We start from the raw sequence: 14,715 nt of genomic DNA on the forward strand, positions 1-14,715 counted from the left end.
CACGCTTCATGCACATGACATTCTGTAATGCACAAGCCCCTTCAAAGTACAAGTCTCGAGTTTTTGTAATGAAAGCTCATGGGCTTGACCACACGTCAAATTTCTAAATGCATTTTCCTTCTTGACAGGCAATGGGTGGTTTGAATTCACGAGAGACCTTGAAAAGGCCTTTTCGAAGTTATTAAGGATGGCACCACATTACATTGTTTGGATGGAGAGGAAGGAAATGGGAGTAGAGGGAAGAAGGAGGGGAAGAGTTTAATGAACCTTTTAGATTTTTTTAAAGGCTCAAGAAGAGGCGTTTCAGGGGATTTTGAGGGTTATCTTACCCTTTCAAACCCCTCGTTTTTAATTTTCTCATATTGGAGGAATTTGAAGGATAGAGATTCCACTTATATTTAAGATATTTAAATTGTTAATTTTGTGCCTTATAGTATAAGTTTTTATCTATTTCTCTAATATTAACAAAATAGGATCATAATTGTCAATTTAAATAATCATTCATCTTCTCTATCTAATCCCTACTTAATTTTTTAAATATTCAAATAAAGGAGAAGGATATTTACTCCTCTTTTCACTACTTACTTTTTACATCCAAACTAAGAGAAGGGATAACCATTCCTCTCCTCTCCTTCGTCTCTTTAATCTCAACTCTCATTTCCCTCCAAACTACCAAATACACTATACAAGGGGGAATAAAAAACTAAACACAAATTTCTTTCTCACTTGAAGAGGTTTAGTATGTTTGAATTATGATGAACAAGGTCTTTAGACAGTCAGAATGCCTTTCGGATCCCCAAGGAGATTTGCCAGCTATGTACAACCAATTATTTAACTCATACGAAAAGGAGAACAAGCAAAAGAAAATAAAAATTTCCACTTACTATACTCACATAGTTATTCTCACATACACGCACCCACATAAGGCCATGACTTACAATTGCATATTCTGATTTTGTAGTTTTGTCGTGTTGTTTCTGATTCTATACTTTCTATTCTGGATTTTCTAAGCCAAAGCAATTTCTACCACATTACATGCCTAGTTTTGAAACTTCTCTATTTACAACCATTAACAAAAGAAAGCACCTTAACTGAAAAACCAGAATCATACCCAATTGCTTGCAAGTGCAAAATCATGGAATCTAAAGGAGGATTCCCCAGCTGTGTCTCGCTCAAGCCTTATTTCTGGTCCATGATCACTAACAACTCTACTACTACCACTGGGAACTTCAGGTGGCAGAAGCTGTATTTGATTCTCATCAGGAAGGCGTGACAATTGAACTTCAGGTGGTAATGGCATAACAGAAGGGGTAGCAGCTCTAGACCTGTTGGCACCACTTGGTACAGCCAATGCTCTATCCCACAACAACACATGAATGGTAATTGGAACCTTGGCATGCCGGTGCAATGAGAGCTTCTGGCTGAGTGAAACAGTGTCAAAGCATCGAATTGCTCCCGTTGATGAAACTATCCATGGTAGGACCTTCTGATTGGCAACTCTTGAGACCACCAGCAGCCTAGATGAGTTTGTAGCTTCTTTATACAAATTGTGTAGCCCTGACCGAGTCGATGGTGCATTTTCATCATCATCAATAACTGATGAGATGAAAATAAATCCCTGTCAGTTAACAAACAAAATATAAGCAAATTGCCTTGAGAAGTTATAAATCCAACTAACTATAGCATCAGCATATCCTCAGGGCCTGGAGAGTAAGTTAGCAAACCTCTTCTGTACGGCTAATAGCAAATCCAAGCTTTGTGTCGTCTTCTCTTAGCTTGATTTCAATTGCAAACTCTCCTCCAAGAGAAGCATACCAGAGACGAACTGCTCTAACAACACCAATGTCTACCCCGTGGTAATCCTCAAAACCATACAGGCTTGCATTTGCGAGATTAGACAAATCAGATAAGGACCCTGCATTCACTGTGGAAGAAGCTGTTTTTCCAGAGATCTGTGACAAGAGAAATATAGTTATAACTGTCATATGATACTAGTGGATCAACAAGATTACATAGTCTGTCTAATAAGAATCAAAGATAATACTCTCCTATTGAAGAGATATCCTATTGTATGTATTATACCAAGAACTATTCCAAAATATCATAAGAAATTTGTAGCTTTAAAATGTTTTTGGACATGGCAGCATCAGAATCTATCAAGCTATGCATGGATAAAGGATGGCAATTGCCAAGGAAGGTGGAGGAGGAAGACAGTGCTTAACCATGATGTGGCTACCTTTGGACCTCAAAAATGGTCATTGTCAGTTTCAATTGAGAAACAATGATATTTGTTCCCTCCTTTTTAGTAATCTATTTTAGAATTAGCCTTGACATCATGGATTGCTGCTTAGAAACTTACTAGGAAATTTTCAAAAACATTCTGTGACTTATCCTTCACTATTTTTTTCAAAGTATAAACATGAAGCTGTAATACATTACACATCATACTTTCCACAATGCAAAGTATAAAGGCATGCCATTAATAATACCATCAAAGGTTAATTACTGCAGAATGCTTATATATCTCATTACAGGACCAAAACCAATCCAAAAGATTCAGTCATATTGCTTTGTTGAGATGAGAAGTTTACCTTTGTAAGCAGTGACTCAGTCTGCACGTTCATGAAGACTATTGGAACCCCAGAGGCCTGAGATGCATTGAGCCATGCATTTGCCCTAGCAAGCGTGTCTTCCAAGCCATTGTAGTGAGAAGCGCCTTGATCTGAAGCTTTGGGAAGGAGAAGTATGGAAAGAAAGCAGCTGGAAAAGGGAACTGATAGAAACTCCTGCATCTTCCTCTCCCACTGATATGAAACATATCCATCTTGAAGCCGAGTCCTGGATAGTTCATTTACCATCCTGTCACTCCTTGAAGCTGTATGGTGGAGCTTATTATTTCGAGTTTCAAGTAGAATATTGAGATAGGTAATATATAAATAAATAGATAAAGGTAAATTTTGATTTCAAGGACTTAATTAGTTCTCATGCAGATACCGTCATCAGCTTCTTGTTTGATGGAACGGCAGAAATAATAGTCCATAGTGAAGAAACAATTAGAGGCAGTTCTATGGTTCAAGCAACAATTATTTCCACCCGGACAGCAATATGGAATAAACTGGCTCTTGTACTGCAGCACCAACTGCTAGTTGGATTCTGTCAAATTTTTTTATTTTAAATTTTATAAATCTGTCAAAGATTATTACCAATACACATAGAGAGAGTGTGCCATTCTGAAACGTATTATATGGATTTGGGTTGTAACACACGCACAAAGAAAGAGAGAGAGAGAGAGAACTGTATTAATTATATAAAAAGAAGAAATTCTGTTCTAATAATACTTGATCACACTTCTAAAGACATTATTTTAACTTTTTTTTTAAATGTGAATAATAAGAAATTGGCGACATCAAGGTTCATGCTAAGATAACTGTAATACAGAAGAATCCCTGATAACAAATAAAATTGCACACAACTTGTTGCTACCTTTACCGTGTTGTGGCACAAGGCATGCCTATTTAAGATGTTGAAACTTGACACAATGTTTATTTAATTTTGAAAGAGAAGATCCATCTATGTGCAATTTCAACACACACGCACGCACGCACAGAGAGAGAGAGAGAGAGAGAAAGCGAGAGAGAGAGAGAGAGAACTGTATTAATTATATAAAAAGAAGAAATTCTATTCTAATAATACTTGATCACAACTCTAAAGACATCAGTTTAACTTTTTTAAAAATGTGAATAATAAGAAATTAGCAATGTCAAGGTTCATGCTAAGATAACTATAATACAGAGGAATCCCTGACAACAAGTAAATAAATTTTGCACACAACTGATTGCTACCTTTACTGCGATGTGGCACAAGGCATGCCTATTTAAGATGTTGACACAATGTTTATTTAGAAAGAGAGATCCATCTATGGTTGGAGTGTGGGGGAATTTATAAGTGAGACAGTGAATTCTTGATTAAGAGAGGCCTTTATATTCAATGGAAACAAATTCCATTATGTTTTGCATGCCACCCAAAGGGAACTCAAAAATCAAGTCAGCATAGAAAAGGAGCCAACACCACAGTTGAACTAGGATTGAAATAATATATTACAAAAACACAAAAATAGAGCATACACTACCATAAGTGAGTAGCAAAAATGACTAGAAGTAAAAGATGTTGCACCCACAATTAATTCATAAAGGATTAGCTGACATCTTAAGACAGGATAGGAAAAAATAAAGGTTGTGATCATTAATATAGTTCTACATATCAAAGTGAGAAGGAAAATATATTTCTATGAGTCTATGAGAGTTGAAAATGTCTTGAAACAAATTCCAACCCTATATGTATTATTTTAGACCAAATATTTAGTTTATCATCTTCAATCTCCAATCAAATGTTGTGTCAAAGGATACAATCCTCAATATTTATAGTACACTAACCCTAGATTAATTCCAGATTTATCTTACACTACCCCTAAATCTTTTACGGAAAATATTAGCATCTTACATTTGTGATTGTACACTTCGTACATAAAACGTCTATTGTGCACATTTTTTAATTAATATCCATACTTAAAAGTTAAAACGTGAAATAGCTGGTGTTAAAATTTTTTTTTTTTTTTTTAAAAAAAGCTGCGCATTTTTAGAATAGTTTATATTTAAAGAGCTACAAAAATAAACTATAAGACTTTTTTTTTTTTTTTTTTTTTCTGTTAGTTTTGAATTTTTTTTTTTTGGGATGAAGATTTATGTAGTCTAAACTCTAGAGTCCATATATCATGCTCATTAATTGCAAAAAGTAAAAGCTCTAGTCTTGAGTGGGATTGTGATTTGCAAGAAATTGACAAAGTAGGTGAAGTGGAAAATGGTCCCATACAAGTTACAACCAAACAAAAAATTAATGTCAATTGTGACAAAGATAATCATGTGTATCACGCAGTTGTGGTTGTGGGCGAGAAAGATATGTTGCTTTCATATTTCAATCCAATTTTCGTAAATGATTTTACCTTTGAATAAATAAAAAGACTCCTAAGCCATTCATTTTTCACTTTTATTTTTTCCCTGGGAGCTAAGCCTTTTAAATAAGAAAACAAATATATATATATATATATATATATATATATATATATATATATATATATATATATATATATATAATGGAGCTAGGCTTCAAGAAAATGCAAGTGGGGTTAAATGAAAAGCATTCCCAAATTCAACCTCTCTTTATATAAACTTTTTTTTAAGTAGCTTTCTATGACCCTGACAAAGAAATGATGATCTTTCACGGGAAAAACCCACAAAAAAAAAAGTTTTAAAAATTAACATGTGAACCGCAAATTGACCGATTCACATTTAAATAAAAAAAAATACAATAACAACTGAATCTACTTTAATTTTATAATATATGATCTTTGTCATTGAGTTAAAATTCTATAATAATCATCCACCAATTGTTTGATCATATACACTTATTATATGTAAAATGGTAAATTATTTATAATAAAAAAACTATATTTCATTTAGATTAAGAAAATGCAATATTATTAAATATTGAAGGAAAAAATAGTAAAAAATTGAAAAAAAAAATTCAATAACAACTGAATCTACTTTAATTTTATGATATATGCTCTTTGTCATCGAGTTACGATTCTATAATAATCAACTACTAATTGTTTGATCATATACACTTACTATATGTAAAATAGTACATTAAAAAAAACCCATATTTCATTTAGATTCAGAAAATGCAATATTATTAAATATTGAAGGAAAAAACGTTAAAAAATTGTAAAAAAAAAAAAATTCTAGAAAAGATATTAAAAAAGAAAAAGTTGAACGATTTTTTTTTTTTTTTGGGAAAAGTTGAATGATTTGATAAATTGGACAAGTACTTATCAAATCATGCAGCAAAACTAAGAATTGAGATAAGGTGCAATATCCTGATCAATGTAGCAAAACTAATAATTGCACCTTTTTTTGAAATTAATAATTACACCTGATGCAATTATTATCAATGATTAAGATTAATAGTGGCAAAAAATAACTTTTAATCTTATTCATAAAGTAAAAATAATAATAATAATAAAAAAAGTAAAAAATAAAAAAGAGTTGTCAAATCAGTCATTTCAATTGAGTTTTCCAAGACCGGTGATAATCATCAAAAAGTTGTTTAATAACTCCATGGAATATATACAAGCCCCTTGGTACTCGAACCACACATTATCAGGGAAGGTTTAACTATTTTTTTTATTATTTTTTTTTGTATCTAAAAGATTTTCTGGAATTAATTTATGAAGGGTGTGTGTGCACGTTGTGGGTGTTGGTCTTATCTACAGGCTATCGATCGAGTAGTGTAATTGAGCAGCCAATCCTAAGTCCAAACTACAGTTTTACCAACTTGAGATTATAATAAAATGTAGAGAAAATTCAGAACCCGTGAGGAAATTCATCTTCTGGGTACGTACTTCAATGGCATCAACTTCAAATGGGTTAATGGGGGCTACATGCAATTACTTGGACAAAGTCTTTGCTTAAGTTTTGGAATTTGATCATGAATAAGAAAAACCGAAATTTAAAATAATAATAATAATAATCACAAGAAAAAGTCAAAATGTATGTATTTAAGCTTATGTTGCGTTGCATGCAAAAGAATCAAATCTTAATTATAAACGTACTGTTAAATATTATTATAAACTATAAGCTTTATTCATAATTGGCATATTCTCTTTTCATATAAATTCAATATGTTTGTGGTTTTATAAATAATTGTTGCACAATTTAACTTTTTAAACATATGCAAATATCAATTAATGCTTAAATGATGTAGTTTAGATATTTGTACATAGCCATTAAAAAAATATTATTAATTTGTACATAGCCATTAAAAAACAGAAAAACAAGAAGATATTTGTGCATGAAAATTCATGGTTAAAATGAATGGTGCAAGTTTTTTTTCCATATAATCGACGTATTAAATATAATAATAAAAAAATACTAATTAAATGCAATGACAACGTGGCAAAATCCAAACCATTTATTTATTAATTGTAGGGTTAGGATTCGAATAACTATAATTCGCGGGACTCACTGAAAACCTATATATATATTATTATTATTATCATGAACAGTGTGTGAAAACGATAACTGAGTTAATGGAAAAGTCAAGCCAGCGAGTCACACACACTCACTCACCTTGGAGCTGAAGGCAATCGGACTCGGACCGATCCAAGAACCCGACAGCGTAATTCGGGTCAGCGATGGACCTAAGCATGTACTGCTTCTTCTGAGAGACCGAGTCGTTAGGCACAATACAAGCCTGCAACTCGGCGAACTCGTCCACGCCTCTCCGAACTCGGACCAGAATCGAAGTCTCTTTCTTCTTGAACGACTCGTGCAGAACCTTCTGGACCCCGCTCTTTCCGTTCTTGAACGGCGACTTGAACCGACCCGAGTTCCCGATTCGGAGCTCCTCGACTATGTCGCCGGTCTGGAGAAAATCGCCGGTCCACTCGTCGGCAGTTGAAGTGCCTTTTAGGCACTCGATGGAGAGGACCGTTGGAGATTTCTGGTCTGGACTCGTGCTGGGTTGGACTCGGTCCATGGGCATTTTCGGAATTTTCTTACCACACTCTTTTGTGTAGAAACAATGTTTGATCAAAGCGAAGTTTGTTTGAGAGGCTTCGAGGGTATTTAATAAGAGAGAGGGGGTTTGGGGTGTTGGTGACGTGGCAGTGGGTACTTGGTCGGTTTCTGGGAATTTTCTTTCTTTGAAAGATAAGGAAAGTTTGTAATAATAATTCAATTGGGTAAATGATGGAGATTTGGACTTTTTTGTTGTTAAGCGTGGTGTTTGTTTGTGGAACTTTGATGATATTTTTTCTAGGTAAGAAGTAAGAACTAATAACAACTTTTCAATTGTTTTATTCTAGTTATATAGTAATGATGTTAGGTAAAAAGAGAGATTCTTGTTGCTGATATTTTAATTTAGTGAGGTATGACATATTATAGATTTATAGCAGAACACAAAGATTCAATTTTTAGTTTCTCAAAAAAAATTCAATTATTGGATGTATCTTTTCTTTTTCTTTTTTAAGAAGAATTAAATTTAATGCAACAATGTGTAAGATTTAAAAAGGATTGGACTTGAATCGTGTCTAGTGTTTCAATACACTAAATTCGTCAAGATGACGATACATGTCTATTTTTGGCCGTGTGTAATCATGTTGATGAGTGTAATATAATGGAGCATTGGATACAAATTTTGTCCTTATTTAATAAGAGAATCTAATGTCTATATCTAATTCAAGGGATTGCATATAAATTTTACCTAATTTTTAATCATAAAACAAAGTGATAACTAAATAATTTTGTTATTATATTGTTGATATGGTACCTATTATATTTACCAACTTAATTTATAATCTTGATGAGAGCACTAGACACAAGTTTGGGTTTAGTTTACCTCTAGTATATTTTTAATTGAACATGTCTTTTTATTTTAAATATACAAATGCAGTTTTAATCACCACCTTTTATTTAGTTTATGGATGACGTAAAAGGTTTCTCGTTAAAAAAAAAAAAAATTAGAAGTAAGCCACACCCCACAAGTTTTGTCTTGTATTTAGTGGAGGAACCTAATATATTGCATCTAAAGATTTTTACATAAGTTTGGCCTAATTGTTAATCATAAAACAAAAAGATAATTAAATAATTTTGTTATTATATTGTTGATAGGGGTACCCATTATATTTATTACCACCTCAATTTATAATTTTTTTTTAAAGTTAAAATTGGTAATACTAGTTTTAGCATTTTTATTTCAATTTGGAATATATCTATATATTAATAGATAAAACTGAGAGAAAATTTAATTGAAATTCAATTAAAGTTTAATTTTGTACTACGTGTCCCATCTAATCTAAGTTTTTTTTTTAAAAAAAATTTGTGCTAAATGAGTTAATTTAGTGTAGAAAATGAGGAGTCCAATATAAATAAACCATAAAACTCCTAATCATATAATTAAAAACAATTCAAATTTATAAGTCATTTATGTAATATACCAAAATTATGTACGGCTCATTACTAATTAGATTATATATATAAATACTAAACCATAGTTTATAGAAAATTCAATTAGAATCAAAATTGGATTTTGCTTTTGTTAGCTTTTCATACAAATTAAATTGTTTAGAATTTTGTTATTATTTTTTCTAGGTCTGAACTAATGAATATATTTTTTATACAGTTTCTATTCAAATATTTGTATATGAACATATTAAACATAATAAATTGTAATTGAGCTGAACGATCTTATACACCTATCTCCATTTAATTTAAGAGATATTATTTGACCAATTTATTATTTTATTTTGTGTTGTATTTAGTAGACTTACACAGATAATAATTGTAAATTAATATTGTATATGTAGATCCGATAGTGATTTTCAAAATTATATACGTAATAGCAACGTAATGAGAAACTCAGCGTAACCAATATCATAAAAATTGCAAGAAAAACTATTTTAGTACCTCCAAATGTACTGGTAAAACTATGTCATTTATGTTTAATAACTCAAGCTAATATTAATAGCACCATTATGATTCTTCATTCCTATGCGTAAGCATGAGTTACATACTAGTTTTATCATAAAGCAAGGGAAAAATGATGTGAATCAAATCATGTTGGTTGGCTTAGCCATAAATAAAACAAAAAGGATCATGTTGATCGTGTTTGACAGAAGTGCAAGTGGACAAGAGGCTTATTTATACAAGATGATTCCTTGACATTAACGAATCAAATCCCATATTTGTTATAATGTTCTTTTCAAGCATAGTGGAAATCAAGATTCCTTATGTGTATTATTAATTAAGCTTAGGATTTAGCCCAGGATCAACCCAATTAAAAAAAATTGTGGTTCTCATAATTTTATTTTATTTAGTCTGTATTGCAACTTAATAGTGGTCCAATTTAGGATTGAGCAGCCTATTACCTTGCTTGACTCCGCTCTGCACTCAAGTCAATATAGTTTTGGTCGTGCTCAACATATCAACAACACCTTTGCAAATTGCTTGCAAGGCACACAAATTGACATAAGTTATTTAATTATTAGTCTCCTCTATATTTTAAAATATATTTTCGCTCCTTAAAACAAGCCCACCTCCCCATCAAAGCAAATTAAATTAATAAGATAAATTAAAGTCCCAATATTGTTAACAACATACTTCATAATTATTTTATTCATGTGATAAGATATTAATAGTAGTCCAGAAAGTCATGTTAGTGTCTTGATGATGACTCCGAAAATCAATAACAATTTACAAACTCAATAATTGTAAAAAATGTTTATTGTGCAACATTGCTCTAATTAAATGAGAAAATTTCAATGATTCTTTCCTTTTTGGTGCCATAAAAGAAGAAAAATGAGTGAATACTCTAAAAATACTGTTTAAAAACGTACTTTTCTTTCTCATATAAATTATTAGTCCCATCATGAATTTAATAAATGTAATCTACTATTATGTGAGATGATAAAATATGCATTTATAGTATTTCGAGAATATTCTATAATTTTAAAAAATGATTCAATTCAATCATACTTATCTAGGATCTCTTAAGTCCTAGCCATTCAAAGATAAAGGTGCTAATCACTTTATCAAAACTTAATCCAAGTCATTCCAGCCAATTTTCCAAGCATTAACCTCACAAAAAGTGGGACCCATAAGAAGCATGACTGATAAATCTATTGAAAAAAATGATAGTGCCTTGAGAGTTGGAGGGCCCGTATGAATAGAAAGCTTGGAATAAAACTCTTGTGTGCCAATAGATGCTTCTAAAGCGCTGACAAAAAAATTTTAAAAAACCAAGAAGCATTTCCAATTTTCATATCAAGAGCGTGAGAAACACTCTCAATTCATCCTGCAAATATTTGGCCTATACTGCTACACAGCAATCCGTGTGGACCCGTGCATTGAACTGATTGGAGTGTGAGAGTCACGCTCAAGATGAAGCGTGGAGATTTTTAATTTTATTTAGCAGACTGACTGAGATTTAAAAATATGTGACATTTGGTAGACAGATTAGACGACGACTGACTGACGAGGCTGTTAACAACAGCTGGGTTGACTTGAGGTGTTCTTCTGGAGGCAAAGGACTTTTCTCACGAATATTTCAACAGCATTTTGGACAAATAATTGAAAATTTGAAATGACGGCCGCCTCAAAATATCTTACCATTTTCATATTCTAATCACTTTTAGTATCTGATTTTTTTTTATTTAAATTATTTGAAGTACTTCGGTTTTATATATACCAGATTATTATAGGAATGAATTATTTAAAGATGACCCTAAGATATTGACAAAAAATTTCGAATACAAAATTTCATAAATGTCATAATATCTTAAAAATCATTAAATCAGCCCAAAATCTCAAATATTACTAAACTAAGCAAAATGGTTCATTAAAAATCATATCTTATTCAATAAGTTATAATTTTAGTTAAAATTTTGCTCCACAGTTTTGCATGACAATTGCCAAAAACATTACAAGAAAGGGGTGTGTCATTACTCCTTAGGTATCATTTGATTCCCAAACACAAATAAAGGGGGAATCTCCTATCTAACTTCAAAAGAGAGGGGCTGCATCACCCAAAATATGAAACAAAAAAAATGTGTATATATATATATATATACACATATACACAAAAAAATGTATATATATACATTTATTAGTTTTCAAAGAAAGGGCTGTGCAATTCAATTGGTCAATTTCAAGTACCTTTACTTGACGTACTTATAAATTTCATGAAACTCATTTGTCCTTCCCTTTGTACCATTTGTACCTTAAGAAGAAAAACAATAATAATGACAAAAGAGAAGGGGGGGGGGGGGGGAGTGGGGTCTTGACAAAGAGAAGGTATTTGGTATTAAATAATATCATGTCAGTAATATCAAAATTCAATAAGTGTGAAATATGTCAGTAAAAAGTAATTAATCTACTAACAAATAAAAAATATGTGTTAGTGAATAATTATTTTTACACACATACTCTTTGTTTATTGCATTTTGATGTAGATAACATGATATAATTTGATATAAAATATTTTTTAGTTGTTAGGAGTTAGAAGGAAGAGTCGGTGACTTACACAAGTTACAAGTCAAAAACCAGCAATCTAAACCAGCAGTATGTTTCATTCACATAGTTTAAATTATGTACAAGAAAAGGCTAATTGGAAGGACAAATCAAACTACATGTGAACTTGCAGTTTAAGCTACTCCTTCCTAGAAACATACCTTTCATTTGCCCATTTTTCTACTATTTTTTTCTCCTTTTATCAAAAAGTTAATAATGATTAGCTCAAAAGTCAATTATGATTAGGTCTCATAATTTTAAGACCAATAGCTAGAAAATCTGGTGGGCTGTGTGGCTGCAACATTTTCCCGATTATCCACTAGAGCTCAATCTTGAATCAAAAGCATCATCCCAGTAGGCTACCGGCCATCACAATTCACAAATGCTTAGTTCCCAAACTCAAACAAAGAGAAGATGAACTTGCAAAAGCTTCTCCAGTGTGTGTCCATTTGCCACAGTAACAGTGATTGCTCGAATTTTGACTGGATGCAACTTTGATGTAAGGAAATAATTTGTACCAGTTTCATCAGTTATTAGAACAATTGAGGAAGGATAGCCAAACGAACGTGGCAACAAAACTTCTGCTTTGCAGGCAGAGAATGGTCATCCCCAATCTTGGAAACATGGACATGGATACGGTTACAAATACAAGTAAATTTTAAAAAATTAGTACACGATTCAGTGGAGATACATATATTAATTAATTATTAAATATATTTTTAAATTTTATTAAGTATTTATTTGTTCATATAATGTTAAACACATATCAATTTAAGAATAATAATAGATATATAAAAAAGTGAATTCATGACTAATAAATTATGTTTAGTAATTAAAATACAACTAAAATTTATATAAAAAAAGAATACAAACTAAAAATAAGATTCAAAAAAATTAATAAAAGATAACTAGATAAGCGTTCAATATGATACTAAAAAGAGAAATAAAATATAAATTTCCTTGTGTGTCTTGGTAGTATCCCACAATGTTTCACAAAAAAGAAAAAAGAAAAGAAAAAAAGAACACAACTAACACACGCATGCATGACTTCGAGTCTCCAAACAAATTACCAAGTTTGAAAGCAAGTTTTGAGTCATTTTAAACCAGAGAAAGACAACAACCATGACTTCGAAATTTCAAAGGAAGAAAAAAAAACCAAATTAAATATAAAGCAAGGAAAGAATGTTGAATGCAGATACTCACAAAGTTTCCCATTGTTTGAAATAAAACTTTGTACACACTCCTATTGTCGTCGGGTACCTCATGATTTACAAGAATTCCATTTTGAATACCTTTATCCCACAGTTCCAAAAAAGTGAACACCTTTATCCCAATTTTCAGGTCCACCGTCCAGCAAGAAGCATGATATCTAAATATGTTCCAGGAAATAGCCACCAATGACCAAACTGGCTTCCATCCACTGACTGACAAAAATAAGCTGTAGGTATGCTAGCATGAAAGATGCCTTTTAAGACAATAAGTCCATTTTGAGATGCATCATTACTACTAATTATATTGAACATTATATTTTTGTGTTTAAGTTCCGCTAATATCTCATTTTTCAATTGGAAATATATATACTCAAATTATTTTGTGATATAGTCGATCTTAAATAGGATTTTATCAAGTTTAATTTTGGATAACTTTCTGTAAATGCAAATGTTAAATGTATTGTTAGTTAATATTTTATAAGCAATATATGCATTAGAAAAAGATTCTAGCCTTTATATATATATAATTAATTAATTGATTTGTTTTCATTTATTCATAAAACGTATTTTTAAATCTTTTAGTTCTTAAAAAAAATTCAAAACTATCAATATTATAATAAATATCATGTTTGAGTACTGGTTACGGTCTCTTTTAGCAATGATGGACCTTAGGTAATGAACAATAGATTTCAATAATTAATTTTTATAAAAACTATTAATTTTAATTTTTATAGAGAGGGAAAGGAAGAGTAAAATTTTTGGGAGAGTGAAATTTTTTACACTATAGTAAAACGTATTAATAGATTAATACACAACATTTGAAAAGAGTATAATATTTTTAAAAATAATTTTTGTTCATTAAATTGTTTGGTCTTAATTAAAATTTTTATTTTCATATTTGTAATACAAATTGGCCAATAAATTTTTTTTTTTCCCCCGATGGGGAGACCTTACTTTTTTCTCTCTCTTTGCAATACTAGCTAGAAAACAAATATATTATATATTATATATATATATATATATATATTATATTTTAGGGTCCTTTTTATTTGGGGGATAAATAATGGTTGAGCCACCCTAATGGATGCAAACTTTTTACACATTAAACTTAAGACGTTGAAGTTTGGCACCTGGCCGGAAAGTTTTAAAAGACGTTGAAGTTGTTGATAATGACGACCATGACCAAGAAAAGGAACGTGGCTTCAACGAAAAAGAAAAAGAAACATTTTTATTTCAAAGTACGATTTAGTTCATATGGTGGTACGTGTACAGTGATGAGCAACGACGGAGTCGGATTTAGGGGGCGATTTTACCACTGACTGCGTGTTGCAGTTTTGGCCTCTGGACCTGTTGTTTAGCTGCAGTTTTTTTATTTTTTTTAT

At 31.2% G+C, this 14,715-nt stretch overlaps 1 protein-coding gene across 1 annotated transcript; it reads right to left on the reverse strand.

Annotated features, from left to right (window-relative positions):
- Positions 1-851: 851 nt before the first annotated feature.
- Positions 852-7,669, reverse strand: LOC142605484 (uncharacterized). Its single transcript, XM_075776879.1, has 4 exons — positions 7,185-7,669; positions 2,592-2,875; positions 1,725-1,952; positions 852-1,618 (listed from the first exon to the last, which is right to left on the reverse strand). Exons 1-4 carry the CDS (start codon positions 7,597-7,599, stop codon positions 1,106-1,108), a joined length of 1,440 nt encoding a protein of 479 aa, XP_075632994.1. The 5' UTR covers positions 7,600-7,669; the 3' UTR covers positions 852-1,105.
- Between the last annotated feature and the right edge of the window lie 7,046 nt (positions 7,670-14,715).

This window comes from Castanea sativa, chromosome 8 (genome assembly GCF_040712315.1).
Source record: "Castanea sativa cultivar Marrone di Chiusa Pesio chromosome 8, ASM4071231v1".
In the NCBI taxonomy this organism is placed as follows: domain Eukaryota; kingdom Viridiplantae; phylum Streptophyta; class Magnoliopsida; order Fagales; family Fagaceae; genus Castanea; species Castanea sativa.